The sequence below is a fragment of the Calonectris borealis genome, chromosome 5 (assembly GCF_964195595.1).
Source record: "Calonectris borealis chromosome 5, bCalBor7.hap1.2, whole genome shotgun sequence".
Classification (NCBI taxonomy): Eukaryota; Metazoa; Chordata; class Aves; order Procellariiformes; family Procellariidae; genus Calonectris; species Calonectris borealis.
Window position 1 is genome coordinate 23,761,463 of NC_134316.1, and position 24,129 is coordinate 23,785,591.

General features: G+C 34.9%; 1 protein-coding gene across 24 annotated transcripts in view; it reads left to right on the forward strand.

Moving 5' to 3' along the window:
• CEP128 (centrosomal protein 128) overlaps window positions 1-23,855 on the forward strand; it is a 149,382-nt gene extending 125,527 nt beyond the window's left edge. For 14 of the 24 annotated variants that reach the window (XR_012673845.1, XR_012673844.1, XM_075151363.1 and 11 more), the window contains 4 exons: window positions 3,519-3,596; window positions 6,097-6,210; window positions 9,376-9,484; window positions 14,387-23,855. Coding sequence is in view for 21 of the 24 variants with exons in the window: in XM_075151363.1 (XP_075007464.1) it covers window positions 3,519-3,596; window positions 6,097-6,210; window positions 9,376-9,484; window positions 14,387-14,493 (408 nt within the window). In the remaining 3 variants the exon portion in view is untranslated. Of the gene's footprint in view, window positions 1-851; window positions 1,622-3,518; window positions 3,597-6,096; window positions 6,211-9,375; window positions 9,485-14,386 lie in introns of those variants that run through there. The other 10 variants (XM_075151379.1, XM_075151381.1, XM_075151364.1 and 7 more) reach the window with 9 other exon arrangements.
• Window positions 23,856-24,129: the final 274 nt, after the last annotated feature.

Sequence of the window (24,129 nt, forward strand, 5' to 3'; positions counted from 1 at the left end):
TCATTTGTGATGGAAAGCATATTTCTTACAATCTTAAAAACTGAATGTTTGGAACTGTTAGGAAAGAAGCAGACAAGACAGACATCATTGCTTCAAAATTGATGATGTGTCTGCACTTAGGTTACTCTGTTCAATTCTGGTTCTCCACTCCACCTCTCCATCTTAAAAAAACACAGAACTAGAGAGGCTACACGAGACATAAGAACAATCAAAGGCATGAAACTTCTTCCACGTGAGGAACAACTAAATACATTAGGACTCTTCAGCCTGAAAAAGTTATGAATGGGAAGGATTGCAAGAGGTCTGTAAAATGAGAATTTGCAGAGAGAAGATGAATAGAGATTGGTTGTACACTCTCTCTTATAGTATAAGAACGAGAAAGCATGTAATTAAGCTAGCAAGTGGTTGCCTAAAAGCAAAATGTGATGGCTTTTCATATATTATGTTATTGTAATCTTTTCATATATTACGCTATTGTAATTTGCAATACTGCTTATAAATTATAGGAGTGATGGCTTGTTTAGTTCACTGTGCAGGTAACTCCTTGTCTATATCATAGAATCATAGAATGGTTTGGGAAGGGACCTTAAAGACCATCTAGTTCCAACCCCCCTGCCGTGGTCAGGGACAGCTTCCACTAGACCAGGTTGCTCAAAGCCCCATCCAACCTGGCCTTGAACACTTCCAGGGATGGGGCATCTACAGCTTCTCTGGGCAACCTTTCCAGTGCCTCACCACCCTCATAGTGAAGAATTTCTTTCTTATATCTAATCTAAATCTACCCTCTTTCAGTTTAAAGCCATTACCCCTTGTCCTATCACTACATGCCCTTGTAAAAAATCCCTCTCCAGCTTTCTTGTAGGCCCTCTTCGGGTACTAGAAGGCTGCTATATGGTCTCCCTGGAGCCTTCTCTTCTCCAGGCTGGACAATCCCAACTCTCTCAGCCTGTCTTCATAGGAGAGGTGCTCCAGCCCTCTGATCATCTTCATGGCCCTCCTCTGGACTCACTCCAACAGGTCCACGTCCTTCCTATGTTGGGGGCCCCAGAGCTGAACTCAATGCTCCAGGTGGGTCTCACCAGACTAGGGCAGAATCACCTCCCTCGACCTGCTGGTCACGCTTCTTTTGATGCAGCCCAGGATATGGTTGGCTTTCTGGGCTGCAAGTGCACGTTGCTGGGTCATGTTGAGCTTCTCATCAACCAACACCCCCAAGTCCTTCTCCTCAGGGCTGCTCTCAATCCATTCTCTGCCCAGCTGTATTTGTGCTTGGGATTGCCCCGACCCACGTACAGGATCTTGCACTTGGCCTTGTTGAACTTCATGAGGTTCACATGGGCCCACCTCTCAAGCTGTCAAGGTCCCTCTGGAGGGCATCCCTTTCCTCCAGCATGTCAGCCGCTCCACACAGCTTCGTGTCATCTGCAAACTTGCTGAGGATGCACTCGATCCCACTGTCAATGTTGCCGATAAAAATGTTAAACAGCATCGGTCCCGATAGCGACCCCTGAGGAACGCCACTCGTCACTGGTCTCCACTTGGACATCGAGCTGTTGACCGCAACTCTTAAAGTGCGACCATCCAGCCAAGTCCTTATCCACCGAGTGGTCCGTCCATCAAATCCATGTGTCTCCAGTTTAGAGACAAGGGTGTCGTGCGGGACAGCATCAAATGCTTCGCACAAGTCCAGGTAGATGATGTCAGTTGTTCTTCCCCTATATATATAATAAATAGCAGCATGTAGGAAAAAAGATCTGTTGTCACTAGACAGTCATGTTAGCAGTATAAATAGTAATTTTAATAATACTGCTATTAATGTATGAAAATATATAAATATATAATATTTGTATGTTGCTTTATATATGTACAATATATATTGCATATAATGCTATTTAATATATTACTAAATTATTAACGTACCTATTACATTGATATAAAATATATATCCATTCTATTTGTAAAGTGATTAAGATTATTAATAAAATATTAATATAACAATATTGATATTGTTATCTAAGCTGCCTGCTCACGTGAGTGTTCATTTCATTCCTATTTCTCCCATTTCAGTTTTTTAATAAATTTTTGTGTGATTGATTTTTAATGAAAGAAATATACTTGTGAGCTATGCTTTTAAAGAATCACATTCTTCTCTAAGGAATTGGCTTACATTTGGATATATACTTTTTTTATAATAATGAAGCCTGTACACAGTTCCTTCAGTATTAATCATTGGTAAAATATTTTTGTTGTTTGCTAATACTACTGATGTTTCATGGTTTGTTATATCCAGCATAGTACACTATTACAATCTTGACTCATTGGGTTGCTTTTGGAGATTGTCAGAGAGCTTTATGTGATACAAAACACAGCTTTTTGGAGTAGACTGCGCTTGTGCTGAGAGGTTCCCACTGATTTTTCTTATCCTGGTGTGATTGAAAGTTTTAGTCTCTTCAGGTCTTAAGTCTGGGATCTAAACGGGATGTTTTTCATGTTCCTCAGATTGAGACTTTCCAAGACTAGTAACAGAGCTTTTGTAGTTAAGGGCAAGTTAACTCAATTTTCAGAGACTTTACAGCATAACAATGTTTGACTTCAGGATTGATGAATTTTATTTGTTGTATAGATTTTTGCTTTAAAGTGCCAGGGCAGTAATATGGTTAATGAAGCCCATTATTGGTAGATTGCATATCAGGTTAACAGAACCTTATCCAAAGAAGTGTGATTTATAGAATTGTGGAGGAAGTACCAACTGTTGTTCAGAAAGTACAAACAGTACTTACTTGTTTCTACTTGCTCTTCAGCAAATAATAGAAGGGCAGCCTTTGAGAAGCTCCAGAGGCACCTGGCTTATGAGGCATGACTACTCTTTATGCATGACCAACCAACTTCACCTGTGCACAAAACCCAAAATATGATACTCGTTTTCTTCAGTTCTTTGCATATTGCTATAGACTAGATTTTTTCTGTCACAGGTGTGGATGTGAAGTTGTTGTTGAGTCCAACCCTAACTCTCCCTAGAGTGGCAATTTATCTTTCAGCAGTGCATACAGTATGTCTAAACCAAAAATATGAAATTTTATTGTTCTATATTTAGCTAAGTGCTAACTGCACATATTTGTATTTGGGAAAAAAAAAAGGGTGTTTCTACTATGTGTTTAACTACAAAGATATAAACATTGTGAGTATGGATTTATATTTTCGTTAAATGTACTTTACTCCCTGAAGTGCAATAAAAGAAAATTTCTTTCTGAAGGCTACATAAACTCCAAAATTGTAAATAAGTACTGTTCTGCACAATAAACTGCTAACTAGTCATGGAGATTCAAATTAAGGAAACTCTGCTATGTGTTTTATTTTGTCCTTTTTCCTTAACAGCCTGTTTACTGTTGACCTGTTTAATTTACAGACGCGTACATACCTATAAACCTGTTTCCATAGACGTAATAGGTTTTTAATGTTCGAGATGGCTGAAAGAATTGATTAATTTTTTATGTTTTGTCTTGTGTTCTGTTCTTTAGAGTACTCGAGTAGCTTTAGACCATCTGGAGTCTGTTCCTGAGAAACTGAGCCTGTTAGAAGATTTCAAAGATATTGGAGTGAGAAAGATTTCATTTGACTCTTTCAGTAGTTCTGAAATATTTTGGTTAATTAATGTCCTTTCCATATGATTAGATGAATTGGTTAATAAGATATTAAAATCACATATGTACATATTATATAGACAAAAACATACAGAAATTTATTTTCATGTTTATACAGATTTTTTTGAGGTTATAAATTTAGTCCTAATTAGTAACACTGCTGAGGTGCTCCATAATGTAAGCAAACATTGATAGCTTGGCATAATAGGTCAAGTCCTAATTACTGGTTCAGAATATTTGTATTGAGTGGTGAATTCTGATATTACTTGTTAAAAAATGAAAATTTCGTAATGAAATAAATTATGCCAGTTATTTCAATATTTAAAGTAATGAGTGAAAATAGGTGATCTTTACAGCTTTTCTTTAGTTTTGTTTTGACATAATGCCAATAATTGTCACTTATTTTCCCAGTATCACTATCAAATCAAGGTGTGTTTGTCTGGACACAGTGGGACATATTGACAGTAGTGGTGGAGTACTGTCAAGAGTGATAAGCCTCAAATCAGATCTTCAATGGCTAAGTGGCTAAACCACTATATTATTATTACTTTCCATACATGAAGTTGGTGGTTTACTAAAAAAGAATTTGCATCCTCATTGCACAATATAAATTTTAAATCAGTATTAAATCGCAGATCAAAAAATGCATAATGATGTGCGTTTTATTTGCTATATAGAATTTCTCATCCTGAGGTAGTCATAAACATTTCAAAACATACTTGTTTGGAAAATTGTTTATTCTAAGTGTTCTTACATGAGGTCATGTGTTAATAATTGTACACTATTTTATTGCTGTCATCTTCAACGGAGATAGGAACACAAATGCTGATTGAAATGTTTGGGTTTTTTTAAGAAAAATATTGTTGAGATGTATAGTTTTAATTTCACATTCCAGGTATCCCCAGAAGAGCTTTTTGCTCTGACAGGGGTTGGCATTTGCCTTCGCTTGAATGCGGGGTTTTTACAATCTCCTTCACACTTGCACTCTCTTGCTTAACATTACTATGAAATGACGTCATATTCTGGTTTGCTGTAGTTATCACTTAGCCAGCATTCATGAGATTGGAACCCAAATTCTTTGGTTTAATTTCAGTTCTGTCCTTCTCCCTGATGTTTAGTTTTTTAAAGACTGTTTTCTTAAGATGAGTCCCTACCAGCAACTGTGTATTGTTTAATAATTCATTATTCAAGAGAGCTAAGCTTTAGACCTTAGCTTGAGAATGATGTCAGTTTGGAATTTCATTAATTCTTCTATTTGAAGATAATACATTGGATTTTTTTGTACAATAGGGTATTTTACTCATAAGTGGTATGCATGAATGAAGTATTTCAAAGCCATTCATTGCTTTCCGCTGCTAGCAAGTTCTTTGCTCAATGTTTTCATAGAAAGGGAGAAGGAAAGAAAAAGTAAATCTTTGATAATGCCTCAAAAGTTGTCTGGTAGTTGTATTCATTCAAGTGAATCATTAGCTAGTTCAGTGAGAAGCGTTATGTTTTCTTATTTGAAAATACTGTTTAGTCCATATCTTTAGAACACTTTTTTTCTTCAAGTGCTTGTTTCTACAGTATTGTAATTAATTTTTCACCATTACAGAATTTCTTTGTTAGAAGGTATGATATTACTGAATTTTGGAAAGAGTTACAAGAAATCATTCACCAATTAAGGATAAGGCTGTTCACATTTTAACCTATTTTCATTTTAACATTACTTTTCTGTATGCTTTCATATCGCCCCTGTATTTCAACCTCTGAAAGTTAGTAATTAATTCATTCTTGCTGTATTGGAAATCTTTGGTGATACCTGTGTTTACAATAGCCAGCCACCAACTGTCGTGGTTTAACCCTAGCCAGCAACTAAACACCACACAGCCGCTCGCTTGCTGCCCCCACCTCTGGTGGGATGGGGGAGGGAATCAGGAGACTAAAAGTGAGAAAACTCGTGGGTTGAGATAAGAACAGTTTAATAATTGAAATAAAATAAAGTAAAATAGTAGTAGTAGTAGTAGTAGTAGTAATAATAATAATAATAATAAAAGAATATACAAAGAAAGTGATGGATGATGCAATTGCTCACCAGCTGCAAACTGATGCCCAGCCAGTCCCCGAACAGCAATCACTGCCCCCCAGCCAACTCCCCCCAGCTTTATACTGAGCATGACATCATATGGTATGGGATACCCCTTTGGCCAGTTTGGGTCAGCTGTCCTGGCTATGCTCCCTCCCAGCTTCTTGTGCACCTGGCAGAGCATGGGAAGCTGAAAAGTCCTTGACTTCTGTCAATGCTACTTAGCAACAACTAAAACATTAGTGTGTTATCAACGTTATTCTCATACTAAATCCAAAACACAGTACTATACCAGCTACTAGGAGGAAAATTAACTCTATCCCAGCTGAAACCAGGACATAACTGCTTTTCACATTACGAAATCATTTAGATCTTTCAATGCATTTCTAGGAATCCCATTGCCGAAGGGAGATGATTGAGGAAAGGTATACAAAGTATAAAGAAATAGTGAGCTCTCTACAGCAACAGCTGGAAGATTCAAAACAGAGAGTCCAACAATTCAAGGTATGTGTGTGTACTCCACTTTTGTTTCCCGATTACTTTCAATCAGCAACATAAGCTTATTTGATGTATGTTAACTCCTAGTACAAACACAGGCTAAAAACACACATGAATGTTTCTGTTTTATGTAGCTGCCATGGCTGATGTAAAATTTGATGACAGAAGTGTTGTCTTGATTGTAAAGTTCCATGGATACTTTCCAAAAATCTTCAAAATGTCACAGAAAAGTATCTTACTGTGTCTTACTACTCTGAAGTGTTTATCTGCTTTGTCAAATTGCTGTCTACAGCTTTTTTTTATTGGTTTGTTCTATTTTCCCTTGTCCTTTCATGTAAAAGATAAATATAGGAACCTGTTTCCTCCATTAAAAGGATAATTAATTTGTAGATTGTGTATAGTGATTTTTCAGTAGTTGATCTTTGCATTCTTTACAAAAGATACTGTATGATGTCTATTTCATACATAAATGAAATCCAGGCAAACAGAGGGGAAGTTATTTGCTAAAGGTCACTCAGTGGACTGATAGCAGGGCTAAGCATAATTTCCTTACTCCCTGCAATACAAATCCAGTGCTCTTGTTTAGAAACATTGCCTGTAATGAGTCCACCTTTCTAACTGTTAACACGCTTTCTTTCTCTTCATATTAGCTTGTCCATTGTCATATCACTTCTCACTGCGTGTCATTGTGATAGCAGCTTACTTTGGCAGAACTACAATTTCTTGCGGACGTGGTTGAAATAAGTGATCAGAACTGAAGAATCATTCTGTTATTTCTGCTACTTATCACAATCAAATCAAGATTCTTTGGCAATGAATCTTACTAGTGTCTCTAAGCAGTTTTGCTCAAAATCTAGGATCACACACCATGTATCAAAAAACTTTGTTTGTGCTTCCCACCTCTTCCATAGCGGTCTTCCTTCTGTAAAATGAGGACATACTTACCAGTAGGTCTTTTAAAAAGTTGAAAAGATAAAATAAATACAGAGTATTTTAGCTTAGTAAGTTGCTGTTGTAAGAAGTAGTTATCAAGCTACTTGAAAAAGCCCTTTTGCTCTTCTGTAAGAAATAATTGAAAGGAAGAAACAGGGCAGATTCACTTTCAGTCTGTTGCTAGTGATAATCTTCAGTTTCTTCAATTTCTCTTGCCTTCACACAAGAGTTACTAATTGAGTAGCCATTGAAATTTGGAAAACATTGAAAAGCTAAGTGGAATGCAATCAGCTGATGGTAGAATATAATATTGCACTAAACTGACTGAACTTACTGAGCTCGCATGATTTGAACTCTATATTCAGAATCCAGTATAAAGCTGATTCCAAAACAATATTTCCTCTTTCTTTAGACAACAGAGAGCATTTAATGGCTTCTATTTAGTTAGACCTAATTGGGTTTTTGCATGACATACAGTACTCTCTGCTGTCACGGCTGTTACAAATAGAACAGAATGTTCAAAAACAAGTAACAGACGGGTGCTAATCTGATTTCAGTGATCAGGCTAGCTTAGTCTAAAAAAAGCCTTTTTAATGGTTGCCTTTATTACCCTCCCTTGGAACTAACTCACTCAAATACATTGTTGTTTAATTTTTTTTTATTTTACTATTTGTCAATTGGGAGCCTCTAAAATTGAGTGGTGGAAGAGTGTAGGCTTGAGGACATCAAAGTTCATTTTTTCTGATAGTTTTGATTCATGCTCTGTACACAACATAGTGCTTCTGCTGTACAAAGTAGACAAATAATTTGGTAGGTGATAAGAAAATGCATGTTTTAAAAAAGGGAGTTCTTGTAAAATTTTTACATTGACCATTTTAGATAAAATTACTTGTGGAATTAATCTTTCTCCTCTGTTACTATCTTCTTACTAACCTTTCTTGTAATACACTTCTTTCAGCTTCCTTGCCAACATTAATCTCAGACAGACATTATTTAATCCTGCGTCCTAGCCTCTTTTCATTCTAAGGAGCAAAAATGAAACCAAAGTTGAATGTTCCCCTAAAAGCAGTTATTTTTCTTCCTTTCTTATGATTTCATTTGTCTCCTCTCAATTTTCCTACTCCTCTGTAGTCTTGTCAGATGGCTGTAAGATACCTGTTGCTTAGAAGCCCAGGAAAATCATAATTGCTATTTGTATGTGTTAAAATGTAAGATTTCCAGTAATATGTATAATTCCCATTAGTCTTAATAGGAGTAAATCCCTCTTCAGTGATGGGACAAAAGCTCATTGTATCTCTAAATTGATGTTGAATTTTATTTTGATTTCTGTTTAGTTTTCAAATCTTAGTATCAGCATGAATGATAAATTGCAAGATGTTTTAATAAAATTCCCTGAGGCTGTTTATGATAAGAATTCAGTAGCAAAATTGAGTGTTTTATGAACTGATGCATTTGTGCATTATTATCTCTTCTCCTTTCAAGAAACTGAGTAATTTGGATACCAAACTAAGCTGTTAATCTTATTTTGGAAGGTATTGCAACTGGGGACTACTTGCTGCAGTGCTAATAAAGATTTACGGAGTTTTTTGTTTAAATGGCCTTTTTAAAATTATCTTTTTTCAGCTTATAGATCAAGTCACTTTACTCACCAAAAAGCTATGCTGTATGGGTCTAGCCATAAATAGTTAACATTGTATTTCAGACTTTATTTAATGGTTTAACAAAAAAATGGAAAAGCAACTTCAGGTATTTTGATGTGAGAAATCAATGAAGTTTGAGTTTCCTCAGTGGCAGGGAAAATGGATTTAATTTTTATTACTACTTACTTGTGGAACTTCAGTGAATTAATGTGGACCATTCATTGATGAGGAATTCATCATTCACTGATGTCTGCCTCCTGCTATGCTTTGTCCTGAACTGTGGGTGTGATGTAAACAGGAAAGAGAGCATTTTTACCACTTGTTGTAGAGACAAAAACTTGCAATGCTCCCAGTGCTTTTCTCAAGGCAAAGCAGTTTTTTGCAGAGATTTTGTAGTGTTGAAATGGGCATGAAATTCATAAGCAAATTAATTTGAACCTAACTGCAATACTGAGAATTCTGAGAATTCAAATCAGTATTTTCCAGCACGTGTGAAATCACAGCATATACCTGTATGTGTGCTAGTGTATGTTTTTTGTTAAAGTTTACGGCTGCTTAATATTAACAGATAAAAAATATTTTTATTTGGCTGCTATAGGATGTGAAAATGGATGCTGGAATTTCTGATATAGAAATGGCTGCTCCCTCTTCTAGTTGGCGAACTCAAAATAGCTTTTTGTCCAGCTCACTGCTCTCAGATTCAGGTTGTAAGTATTGTTTCACAGAAAAAATCTACAAGTAATGTATTTTCCTCTTTCAAAGCTGTTTTACTTGAGAGAGTAAGACACTCTACTTTTCGACGAAAAAATGCTGGAACCATCTTACGGGTCCTCCTGTGTTTTAGCTTTAGATACTGGATGGATGCCTTTGTCTAGGAAGTACTTCATTACATTCCACTGAGAGTTGCTTGGGTTTTTTTAACTGGGACATACAATATATTCTGTTTGTCATCCAAACCTATGCCAAAAAAAGGGCTGCACTTGGATTCTGAATCCCTACATGAAGAATCATACCTGTGTAAGCTGTGTATCCTTTCAGGGACCAGAGAGACATCCTCAGCAAGGATTCTTTCCCTGATCTTTCATTTGTACCAGTTAGTCTCGTGCTTGTGTACCAGTTTAACAGTGAAAGTTGAATTCACTAATTCTGCTTCTGCTTCAATAGTTGTTTTTAACTATTCTTTCTATCCCATAGTGCGTATACAACTTGTGGTCATGCAAGGTCATGGGATCTGTTACAGCTAGGAACTGCTCAGTAGAAGTAGGACATATTAGATCTTTATCTGGTACAGGCACACCTTTGCATAAGTGTCAAAACTAACCTAAAAATGAGTGTCAAAACTAACTTAAGAAAAAGTTTTTTAAGGTTTTTTCCGAGCATATCAGCACATGGATATCAGAATACTTTTCTTCAGAAGGATATCACCTTCCATTTCTTTTCAATATAGCCAATTTGTGTTCTGAGAACCTATTCAGTAAGTTGCATTCTATGTAATGGAAAGTCCTATTTCAGGCTTCATTGCACTTTCAAACCTTTGCATCTTAGAATGAGTGCTGCAGTACATTACTGCTCACCAGTAAGTCCTGAGTTGATCTGATGAGGTTAAAGATAATTGGTTTCTTTTGCTTTCAGAATCTGTGTGTTGTGATTAATATCTTCTGCAGAGCATACTGAATAACAATGGTGGGAATAAAGCATAAGAGCAAATGCCTCCATCTCATCTGTACTTCAGGAACAGTTTCCCCTGACTCAGGGCTGTTTTTCCATTTTCCCTAACCTTATCCCTGTCAAAGTCTTGCAAGTCAAAGTACAGCTCAGCCTGGTTGAGGTATAGAAAAGAAATAACCCATACCTTGCAGGCATGTTGGACTAGATGATCTCCAGTGGTCCCTTCCAACAACTCTGTGATTCCAGTGCAAAAACTTGCTGAAATTTACAGATGCAGCATAAATGTTCCTAAAATATTACAATATCTTTATATTGCTTAACCTGAATGGAACTTGCTAGGACTTTGTTACTTTAGTACTTTTTAATCAATTTTAGGCAGTTGTCAGGGAAATAGGATCCATAGGATCTGAATACCAATCTGATGAACCAGTTCTGGGTATTTATTCTCTGATTCAAGTGTTGTTTACTAGCACTAAGCTTTCTGGAGGAAAAAAAAATAAGTGATAAATGAAAGACAGTAGTGATTCAATGTTGATCATTATGAAATATTTGCAAAGTCTTCAGCATTTGAGGAAGGCTCCTTTTGAAACCATGTTCAGACATGGCTGAGGGATTTCTTTTTTTTCTTGCTTAAAACTTTTAGGAAGGTATTTTCCACATGATAAATTAAGCTGATCTTCATATTTTCCAAATCCCAGAATGGTGCTGAGAGTGTTTTTAGTTTTGTTCTTTTGCCCAGATGGTAAAGAGCTATTTTTTAAAATAATAATTTTTTTTTAAAAAGCAAAAAAGTAAGAAAACAGTGAATGTGTTTCACTTTTTCCTATTTGTTTTTAAGGGAAAGGAAATGGATACAAAAATCTTTAGAGTTTTAGTTTCTTAATTGTTTTCTATAAAAATCCATTAGTCATATTTTCTGATGCTAAAACAGATAAGTAAGCATAGAATATTTTTGCTATCCCTGATTTGATTTGACTCTGATAGAATGAAAGTGGTGTTCTTTGTTTCTCACTTTGCTGATTCTTTTCTCCTAAGAGTTAGTGCTCTTATATGTTTTTTATGCTTAGTAAGTAAGTATGAGAGCAAGTCAGGTGCCCATTGAAGATGCCTAATGTCATGTTAGATGTCCTAGAGTATGCTTCTAGCTGTCATTCCAGGAAGGTTTAGGTTTCCCATAGGTCCCATCATATCTTTCACAGCCCTTTGTAGATGTCTGTGGTAGCTTATGGCACTAAGGTATGTGAATTACTCCATAGACTTTGGTTAGTGACACAATGTTTTACCTTGATGCTGAACGTTATCTCCACCAGAAGAAGTTGTTGCTGTAGTTCTTGAGGACAGTGAAAATTCTGCAGTGATATTAACATTAAGGAGCTTTTCTTGTAATTGCCAGTGAGTGGTAAATGATAAAATCAGCTCCTTCAGTTGTGTTAGTCACATAAACGCCATGAACTTTTAATTTCAGTAATGATATTCATTAGTTATAATTTGAGACTTTGACAGCAAAGTATAATTTGAGGTCTTTTGCTCCCAAACCTTCTATAGCTTTTAATAAATCTACCTATAAATGTCATCATCTATTTTCTGTGATTAATTTATCTCCTTACTTCTTCAGAAATAGAAGAATGGACTTTTTTTTTTTCCATTTACCTTTTGGAGCAGTTTGCAAGCCTTTGTGATGTAATGTTTCCTCACTCCATCTCTCTTAAATTCATTAAACCTTACAGGTTATAGAGTCAATAAGTAGTCCTACAAGCTCCCTTCCCAATGTGGATCCCTTATGACTTGTAGAGAGCACCAGGGAGGAGAGCAGACATGTTTGATATAACTTAATTTATCTGCGAGGGGGATCCTGGGATTTAAGTTTAAAATTGCTTGAAGAAAGAGGGACAAAAAGTATAAAAAAATAAATAAGGGAACAACAATCTGCTTCCATATATATATATATTTAGTAAAAAGTTGCCAGTGCAGCAGGCAGTTAGAAGGAAAAGTAATTAACATTAACATTCTGTTTTATGTCTGGTCTTCATGTTTCTGGTATAATTTCTACAATTATAACAGCTTTTCCATAACAAACTATTTTGTTTTTAAAGATGCTCTGGGAATGAGCTTTTATTTCTATACCCATTTTCTTATAAAGGAAGAAGTTTAACTGAGAATAACTTATACAAGGAAGCATTCATTAGACATGGTTTGCAGTCTGTATTATTGTCAGACCAAAACAGTTGGTCTAAAAAGTCACTACTAGTTGTTATCTAAAGAATAATCCTCAGAAATTGTTTTTCATGGCCACTATATCTTTCTTAAATTTTGTAATACAAAGGTCCCTAGAGTTACACCTGCTTTGCATTAGCTTTGTGAATTGGGTCCTGCCTTTCTCTTTGTACAGTTCATCACTTCAAGGTTTTAACTTGGATAGTTTCCCAGAAGCCATATGGCTTTCAGGCTTTCTATTGTTGTTGGGAATTTATGTTCCAGAGCTTCATAAGCTGTGACTTTACAGAGAAGAAAATAGCCACTAGTTTTCCCAACTTCTGTAGCTGGGATCACAGTCTTCTCTGTCCCTTTGGCTCTGGTGATAACACAACTCTTGTGTCAACATGATATATAGTAGGAATGATATCATGATTGAATAAAAACAAGTTGTCCTGAATGTTGATTTTATTGTCATAACAATTAACTCCTGCAATGTATGCTGATGTCTCTCTTTATCCCTCTATGTATACTTTCTCATAAGTTCTTAAGACTGTTTGTATTGACATTTATAAATAAGTAACAATTAAAAGTAAAAAGACATTGTAACATGATGATGCTGTGGGACACCATTCTAGAACAAAATCTTCTAAGGCTGCTCAAGGATAAGAACCTGGAATGGTTGGAAACTTGACATCATCACTTTGAAAAATGCGAATTGATTTAGTTTAGTAACGAATTTTCTTTATGATTTTTTACTTTACTTTGAATACTGACCACAGGAGGTACTGTTGAAATAGCATGCAGTAGCATAGTTTTGGACCAATACTGAAAACTTTATGCTGAAAAATGATAATTCACTGTTTTACTAATGTCCCAAACACAGTGATTTCATTCTCCTTCTGAAAGTGAAAACATCCCACTCCTCCTGTGATGTGACTAATCAAACTGTGAAGACTTGCTCCCTGTTAAATAACTTTTGGTTATATACTGCTACAGTTTTACTGGACTATTAAAAAATTGCGTTCTGGGTATTTATTACAAACAATCAGGAAGGACCACTTTTCTTACATGCTTATGATATAAGGAAGGCCATTAGAAGAAGGGTGTGTTGTATAAGCTGATATCCACTTCCTTCCCTTAATTTCTGCCTTTTGTTAAATACTTGCTAGATGTTTCAATATTTGATTTTTTTCCACCAGCACTTTATCATAAGATGTTCTGTCAGTTCATATTGTCTAGATTTTGATGCAATATAATGTATTTAGAAATAAGCATTATATATGCACCCTGCTGTGAAGGTATATACACAGTACGGCATTCTGTGAACACCTGTTCAGTGTCACTTGTTGACTTTAGTCCATGCTATTGGTAAAAATATTCCTTCAGGAATTTCCTGAGTGGTTTGTTTTGTCTTATTTAAACAAAAATGCTGGAAAATTAAATGGAAAAGAAATCTTAGTGGAGTTATCAAATTTAAAATGCAGTTTACATTTCTTCTGTATAAGAAGGCTCTTGGCCATGCCTGTATTATAGAGTATTAAAATCTGTTTCTCTAGAAAAATAAGATAGTTTCTCAATTCATAGGATTATAAGTATTGAATATTTATTAATACCATATTTTTGCTGTGTACGTTATAATATTGTATAATGAAATACGTTTCATATAAACATTGATGGTCAGTCAGCAAAATGTATGTGTTTCTCTGAAGATGTTTAATGACTTTTTTTGTCTGACTTATTTCTAGCACTTACGAAAAGAATGGTTCCTTTTGATACAAGTGCCATCAAGGAAGATTCCATTAATGTTGTTGACGGTGAAATGAAGCTGCAAGCAGAAAGAGGGAAGCAGTAGAACATTTTACAAAAACACACCAGCTTTCTCTGTGGTAAATTCTATTCCACTCTTTTTTGGTTTTGAACAGTAGTAATTCCGTCTGCTATAGGAGTGATACACCTTTAATGATTCAGCTATTGCCAAACACTTAAATGAAAGAGCACCAAGAGTGAGTCTAATGAACTCTTGTGATAATTTATGTAACTTGTACACCAAAGGTTTTCTGGGATTATGCTGTTCTCTTGTATTTGTTTCTGCAGTCCTCCTAAACTAAATTTACTGTATGCCTGAAATATCATGGAATGAAAGGCCTGTGACGTTGATCTTTGCTATGAGCTTATTTACCCCTGTACAGGAATTGTTCTGACATTTTTTTTTTTATAACATTTAATAACTTTATTAATAATGAAGAAATATTCAGAAATTATCTTTGTCCTAATATTTATTATTAGACCGTGTTGTGCAGACACATTTATGATTTTAGCTTCTTCAATTTGCAACAATCATTTAAGAAAGAAGTGATAAATATTAAACAAAACCAAATTTCCTCAAAATTAGTGGAAATTCGTATCATGATTTCAGATTCAGCATATATCTGTTATAAGCTGTTTAGAATTATTCTTCTGACCAGAACAGTTTTATCAGATGACCTCTGGTAAGGCACTTAACAGCACCTGAATCTCACCCATCTGTATTAAGTATGTTGAAGGGCACTGCTATATAGCTGTGAAAATTTTAATAGCAGGGTTTAATGATAATTTATTTATTCGGTTTTGTTCTCTGTTAGAAAAGATGTGTCATATTGATTTTAAAAAGTTATGGAAATACAATATTGCACAGTTGTATTTGTTCAGTTATCTTTATTCTAAAAATCTAAAATTGGATACAATTCTGCTTTATTGTGGTCTCAAACAGCATATCACAGCAGAATTTTCTGCTGTCAAAAGAAATGCAAGTGTTTCTGATGGTTCTTGTTTTATTCTCCTCTCTAGTGCTTCTGGTTGAATCGCTACTAATGTGGCTTAAAAAATTTGCCAAATCTATCAGAACTGTAGTAACATGAACACCATTGAAACCATTTTGTTTTGTAGGCTTCTTTCATATTTAGGAAGCCTACCTCTTCTCTGAAACACTGTCTTTTTTTAGCACTGTAGGTGTCTCAGACATAATTCGCAGGTCACTGTGCCACCTGAAAACAGGATCTCTCTTTTTTTTTTTTTTTTTTTAATTTATTTTCTGAAGAAGTGTTCTGCAGTCCAAGTGGGTTCTCTGGAGAGTGCACTTACTTGACAATCCCCTTGTATTCAGCCTGCTTCAAACAGAACTACTTGCTGAGAACATCAAAATCAGACAAGGAAATCGGAAAAAAATTGAATTCATTTTCCTTTGATTTTCTATACATTTAAATTACTTAAAATTAAAAAAAAATCTAATTTGGTTAAAAAAGTTTTTTTTACCTTTTGTATGTGTATAATGCTATGCATTGTAGTGCTGGCATTGGCTTTTTGCAGACTTCTGGCACATCTGCTCATTGAGAAGGTCAAGAAAGCAAAACAGGCACATCCATCTCTTCTGATCTCAACAGCAATGACAAGGCCAAGACAAAAACATAAACAAACTTCTACTCTAGAGAAGGCAGGACAAATAGAAACCTGTTTGTGTCATGGTCTACAAAGAGTGTGGATGTCATGAAGCAGTGTTTAGCTCAAGCTACAGTTACCATAAACTAAACTTACTTTAAATGTGTCCAACATCTGTAATTTATTTTTTTAATTAGATTGGAGCGCAGCTGGAAATATGGTGTTTCAAATATTTTACCTGGTTTGTCTCGTGAAACATTGAAAAAATGCAAAATAAAATGTCACCAGCTTGCAGATTTTACGGTACCTACAAATTATGGCTAAAAATATAGAAAGGTCATTTTTAAATATATTATAAAACAGTAAATCATGCTCTCAAAACACCTCATGTTGTAATGAGGTCTGATGGATGGATGGCTGATGGGTAAATATATGTCCAACCCACTTTACTGAAGTTGAAATGATTTTTGAGGTAAAGCACCTGTTGGTAAATGAATGGGGCTTTAAGAGTCTCAGCTGAGAAGTAATACACAGAAAAATGATGTCCTCTCTTTTTCCCAAGGAATTTGTAAAAATCTGGATATTGATTGCTTTTACCATTTTAGGTATTTATACATTTTTTTCCTCATTTGTAACTCAGAAATCTTAAGTATGTTTCCTTAAAACAGTATCGCTACTGCTTTATAGTGTTAGAAAACTAAGGATAAGCAGTCTGAACTCCCTCATTATTACATCAAGTATTGGATCGATTTTTGTACAATGCAGGACAGAAATGTCTACTAAGTGAATAATTTTGGCTTTAAGACTTTAAATATGCTCAGTGCTTAGTATATTTGCCTTTGGCCGTATGACTGGGTTTTCAGCAGTTTTATACCCTTTTTAAAATTTTCTTAAAGAGCTGGGGGAACAGAAGGGAAGAAGTCAAACCACGAAAAAAAAGAGGAATTTTTAATGAGTAGGCTTATGGACTCCAAAGCCAGGAAATTCTTTCTTAAATTCACCCTCTTGGCATGGCAGTCCAGATAGCATGTAATATGTGTCTCTCTTCCATCTTTGATAGAGGTTCATATTACAAAGTGAATTTTGTTTCCTTTTTACTGAAGGCTAAAGTTCCGTTCATGACATTACGTGAAACTGTCCCTTTGTGGTTTAAGAAAGACTATTTTTTCCATATTGGCCTGAAATAATATTCCTCTGACCAGTTTCAGTTTTTAAAGTAGAAAAACAGATAATTTTTTAATAAAACATTTTGGATTTTAAAAATTGCTGTCCCTTCTGGTAATCAGATTTTTTTAATACTTTAACCCTTTAATGACCTGTTCCTCGATTCTTGCCCAAAGCAGTAGTTTTCAATAATCAAAAAATGTGGTATCACACCTAAAAATGGTGGTTTGTTTCTTTGTTCTGTTCAGCATTTGGTGAACTTTGTATGTATGTACTAAGTACATACAGATTTAACAAGCTAATATGAGGCATCCATGTTTTTTTAAAGCTGTCCTGAAATACAGTGTTCAATATTGTGCTTTCAGAACTGCACTGGCCCTTTATTTCAGCATCAAATAATTGTCACTTGAATAACCTTTAAATTTTATGCCCTTTCAGTTCCTTAATGTTTTACAGCAGACTTATGGTTTAATTACTTTTGAGGTGGTATTTACTAAATATTAAAAATAATTTATTTTTATTATTTAATTATGTCATCCTAAGAAGAAACGTCAAAATAAAAATAAAACTTAGTCCAGGATAAAAAATAAAATTTTACAGTGTGAAACAAAGCAATTTTCTTACATTTACGTCTCAAATTTTTGATGGAAGCCAGTCTTCGGTGATGGTGAAAGTACTCCTTGGATATTCAAACCTCAGCCACGTTTTTACTAGCTATCCCACCAAAGTAAATAAAGAAGATATATTAAAATTCCGTAGAACAAAGAAAATACTATTCTAAAATCTACTTTTTGCTAAGGAATCTGCATAACAGTTCATCTCTGGATTACAAGGCATAGTCTCTGCACTGTGTAGCACTGAATGGATTCTTCATGAATGAAAGTGCCAATATTACCCTGAAAGTAAACAAGTAGGTATTTTTGTAACACTGATACCATTTTTATGGCTAAAAATCACTAGTATGAAACCTGAATAAATTCTCATATCTACAACATGCGGAAGTATTTATTAATAAATTTAGGTGAGACTGCTTGTTACAGTCGAATTTTACCATGGCTTTGTTAAACTCTCCATGTTCAAAGTGCGTTAGTAATATATTTATCTCTCTCTAAGCCCTGTTTTCACCTCAGAAGTAATTGATACTGAAGTTAATGTAAGCTGCAGGCCAATATCTGGGATGCAGTCTTGTCAAAAATGGATGTGCAGGAGGACATCCCACAAATTCCTGTGGTTTTGATCTAATTGTAGAATGTAGAAGCAGATGTAGAGGAAAACTAGTAGTAGAAGGAATGGAAAGCAGCTCATTATTAAATTAAAATTTCAGAACACTTTTATTCTTGGTGTCTTAATTTAAAAACTGCTTTAGAGCTAGTATTTACATCTAAAAAAAAGGGATCTCTAAATAAAATTCTATCTTGGATAAATTATTTAATTTACAGACTAAAATACTTTCTACTCTAGCACAATGCATCTCAACTCTTTATTGTAAGCATGTCTAGGCTGTTGTGAGTATGAACTGTTTTGCTTTTCTATCTAAAGAACTAAATTAGTTTTTAAATCTGAAGAACATTTTAGTGCTGTATACAGAAGTACAGCAGATTAGAATCTGATAACCTCGGTCTTTCAAAAATCTGTAAACTAATGCCTCTAGGAATGTTGACAACAAAAATGAAAGAGATTGCTGTGGTTAAAACACAGCAACATCAGCATTTATCATTTGTGCTAACAGCAATAGCTCTCGTTTCTAAAGCTAAGGTTGCACATCCGCCATTTCTTAGGTTGTAAGAATGAGATTTTGTTTTCTCTTGCCTTAATAGTGGCAAAATCTGTAATATCATGAGCCTTGAGAAAATATGCAGTGATGATATTTTTTAAATTTCTAGTCATTTTATTTAGGTACTTACCTGATGCTATTTGGAACTAAATATTTTTTAAACCCGATTGTTAACATGTTTTCATTAAAGTATTACATTTAAATATGAAAACTGCATAAAGATATCTCTTTTAGGGTAATTCTGCTATCTTTATTGAGGGACATGGCTCCTTAATAGGTGTTTTGCTTGAATAAGTACAGCAGTTGTTCCTGAGTTGTCTGTTAATTTCATCTGTCTGCAGACCAGAGTTGTTTTGATCTTAGACTGCTTTTCTCATCTGCCATCTACAGTGCACTAGATAAACCATCATTTCTTCACTTACCCCACATTAATAATTTTGGTAGTTGATATACCCGGGGAATGACATTAATTTTGAAGGCAGTTGTTTCTTATAACATAATCTCTTTTCATATGAATTCTGCCACTCTTATTTGTTTACTAAGATAAAACCTACTTGGTAAACTGACTAATATCAGATCACATACTGCCTAATTTTAAAGATTATCCCACAGGCAAAAGTAAATGTGTCTTACTGCATTTGTGTAGATTTTCTAAATACTACCATTCGTTCCACTATTGGTTTCTAGAGGAAAATAGTAAAGGATAGACTTTGCTGCAATAACCCTGAAATATTATTGATTCCAGGCAGAAAGAGAGGCTACAACTAATTTAGGAGATCTGCCTAAGTGCTTAGTCTAGAACATAAAAAACCTCATATTACAAAGTATATTTCTTCAGTGTGTCAATATCAAATTGCCCTCAGTAGAAACAGTTGCTGACATCTAAAATATTTCTGAGAAGCGATACCGAAATTTGCTAAAGACGATCATAGAATCGTTTAGGTTGAAAAGAACTTAGGTTGAAAAGATCATCAAGTCTAACCGATCACACTGTATCGTTCTGCAAATGTGGATTTCTGTGTCACTCACATTGTTAAACAAGCATTGAACTGGGAAGCCAGCCCAATTTATGTTCTGGCATTAGGCTCTTCACAGAAACGACCAGTGACCCAGTTTTGTACTTAATGTGGAAAACGATGAAGATGAGCTGTGTTTTACTGCTGGCCAAGAGAACAGTTTGCATCTGTGGCATAAGCTATTTTGTGTACGGAGCTCAATGAGTGCACCATTTTTAATGAGGCTTTCACTGCTGGGTGCAGCACTGACAACACAATCTCATCCAAACAGCTGCAACCATGAAGACATCATGTAGCTGGCAGAATTTTTGTTATATGTTTTGACTAACAGAATGTCAGTAAGTCCATCAGAAACCATGGAGTTGTTTGTTTTGTCTTCACCAGAGAGGTCTCCAGTGCAGTCATAACGCTAGAAAATGCAGAAACCTTAGTGTGAGCTACATCAGCGGTGAGGCTCACTAGCCATGCAATGTGCATCTGTTAGCGTGTTGTCCATTGATTGATCAAGGGTCTATAAATTAACAAAAGACTAATCAACAAAGTTTAAAAAAAGTGGGACAAATTATTCTTATTTTGTACATAAAAAATCTCTGTGAAAAAGGAAAAATCAAGTATCAAAGTCATAAAACACTTCATTTTTCCAGAATGGGAGTAGTTTCTTAAACTTCACTAAAGTGACAGCCTTTTATAGTTTATCTTTGAAGCCCCTGAATATATTGATCAACAGACATCAATCCCACTTCATGTCATCTCTTAATGTGAGAGACTTGCTCGCTTTGATTTAGACTTAATTATGTCCCATATTTTGGGAAATTCTGCTATGTGCACTGTGCACTGAATCTCAGACTTGAAATAAAACCATTGGTGATAGCTGATGTGCTACGTATGGAGTGCTGGCTGGTACAATGTTTTTTAACAAATAGATCAGGTGTTCAAATTTCAGCCTTGCTATTACATTACCAGAAGAAAGAGACAAATAGAGAAACATTTAGTCTATTTGGTGTATTACTGTGGTTTTGAAGGTGAATCACTTTTGAAGCTGAAATTTCTATATGTGCTTATTAGCAAATACTGATTTTTTAATTTTTTCTTTCCTTGGAGAGTGCGAGAAAAAAATATGTTAGTCACTTCTGAGTTCTGGAACATGTTTTGTCTTTTTATGCTGTCAGTTTCTTTTTAATTTGGGGATAACTAAAAAAGCAGCTAATTCTGATACCTCATAACAAGCAGTCCTAATTAAGTTAGTTGATGCATGAGTCTCCAGATCTTTTGTTTTCATTTAATTTGCATAAAATACAGTGTTTTTTACATTTAGTATTCTAAAACTGGAACAAAATTAGTCTTGTGATCTAGCATTTAGGTTGATAAATTCTAAAACTAAGTTTGCCCAGGCCTCTTACACATGTGACAATGAACATACTACCTCGCGTTTCCCAGTCAACTGTTGCCACTGCAGTACATTGTAAAGTGACCTTAAAGAATCTGCAGAATTTCAACGAATTACACGGATGCAGGATGTCTGTATCTCTGTACTGGTGTGAAGTCAGAAAGGTCAGTTTAATACTCTAAACCTTGTTGTACCTGTTAATGTAGTGGAGATAGGCATAGTGGAATGAAATTCCTCCACATGCAATTATTTCCTGACATAAAGTCTTTGAAAGACCTTTGCCAGTAGTTAAGCAAGGAGTCCAGCTCCTGATTTAATATAAAAGGCTCCCTGACCACATTCCCATATAAGCTCAACTCTCAGCAGAGTACTAGGGACATCTGTGTGAAAAGATGTGTATCTGTCTTTTCTTTGTTAAATTTTCATCTTATCCTTTCTCATGAGTTTGATTCTGTGTGTATATATAAACATGCTGCTACTTTTCATTCCTGTAAAATGCACCAGAGAAGGCAGCATGTTGAAGCTGACAGTGCTGTAGTAACCAGAACTATTGCAGTTTCCTTCAAACTTGATTTCTGAAATGTAAAGCTGTGTTCAGACTTTTAATAGCTATGTAGATGTCATGTATAGTCCTGTTCACATAATTACTTATCTTTCTTATAGACATAGACATGCATAAACATGTTCATACATTGTAAAACTTTACTGGTCAAAAAGCAAATCAATCTTTTGTGCTTGAAAATCCTGACTACACTAAAGCTAGCAGAGGCCTTGTCTCTAATATCAGGGGAGTTAAGATTTCATTCTGAGTTTGGGAAAAAGGAAGGAGAAATATTTTCTCAACCTACTTTTTCATTGCATTTTGGAGGTCTGCTAGTCTATAATATGTGCTGGTCTGGTGAGCAACAAATACTGAAAAATCCATCATCTTATAAAAATAATTTCATAGCAATCTGTAACCATTTGGAATAATTTGGTACTATCTCATTTTACTATTTTAGATTTTTTTTCAAAATCTGAGAAATGGGATTTTGAGTTCATTTGGGCTCTTGTATAAGTACTTTTATTTTTCAAGAAGACTAAAACAAATTCAGTTATATAATGAAAACCACCGTACTTCTAAATGGCATCAATATAAGCTTATGAAATTTGAAAATTCGGAAATATTACAGCTCTTTGTTCCACTCTAATGTGGGCTACTACAGCTTTTTCAAAATAATGAAACCTTCTCAAAAGAGAGATAGTTCGTCTGTTAAGGTGTATCAATTGTATTTCAGAGTCACCGCTAAATGTTTTGTTTCACATCAGTTTGTCAACAAAATCTAGTAATTCATTAAATACCTAAAATGGGAATTTTCATATGTGTAGGCAGAAGCTAATTATGCCTTACATCTAAATACCAACACTATTGATAGACTTTTTTTGGTTTTGAACAAAAGACTCACAAAATAAAACCAGTTTTGACTATTTGTTAGACATTCTCTAACAAATCTTTTTTTTTTGTCCTATGATATTTTTGTTCCAAGATAGTTTCCCAAGGTATTTGCATTCCAGTTTTTCCATTATCTGCTATCTTTGGGGGGGGGGGGAACAACTTAGCTGTCTTGAGAATTATGTAATGAATTAAAAAAATATAGAATCATAGAATCATTTAGGTTGGAAAAGATCCCTAAGATCATCACGTCCAACCAAACTACTGCTTGACTATTACTTTCTGTGAATTGCATGGATGCACATAAAAATAAGTCTACAATTTGCATTTTTAGAACAACTCTTGCAGGTTTAGGAACAAAGCATTGTAGAAGTATAAAAGAAGAAGCTTGTTACCATGTTATTCTGAAGCACAGGTCCTCATCAACCTGTGAAGTTTGTGGTACTCAGTTACACGCATGAGGTCTGACTCATGTGTCACACCAGCACACCAGTTTTCTTGTTGCGTGGCTGCACTGACTTCAGAATGCCTACGCCTGATTTATACCAATATGAAGCAAGAATCAAATCTTGTGTATAAAGCATAAACACCAATCAGAATACTAAGATCTGAGATCATGTCAAGTCATTACAGTATGAAGTATATGAAAGCTGTCTATTGTGCTATGAATATGTTGCTGCAAACTGATGGCTTGACACAGAGTCTGCAGGTATGTTTAGGTTTGGTTAAGTCTCTACCCGGAAAGTTCGTATGTTAATTTAATGTCAACATTTGTACCTACTTTCTGCAATCAGAATATAAACTGTTACCCAATGAGGCAGTAACAAAAATATCAAACTTCATTACTTTTTGCTGACTTGGGACTTACTCCAAGCTATTCCTGAAAGCAAGGTCGCAAGTGTTTATTGCATCTCAGGAGATAGTTAGTACCTTTGCAGGATCAAGGTTGCTAGCTGTACTTCTAATTTAAAGTGTAACATGAAACGTTGTCATTTTTGTAAGCTAACAAAATAAATTATTTTTCCAAGCTGTGCATAGCATCTATATTCATTTGGCTAACACTGCCAAACTTTTGTAAAGACCTGTTTTATGTAATGGATCTTTTTTGTTTTGTGTGAAATATAGATGTGTGATGTGGATTTATATTGTCCAGTTTTACTTTTTAACTTACCTCTAAGAACAACAATATGCTTTCAGATTTTTTCTTTACTTTCTTTCTTCTACTGTAAAATTTGTTTAAAAACTAAGGTGGTAGTTTCGAGGTGAGACGCAGTAGTTTTCTTCAAAAGTGTGTGTTTAAA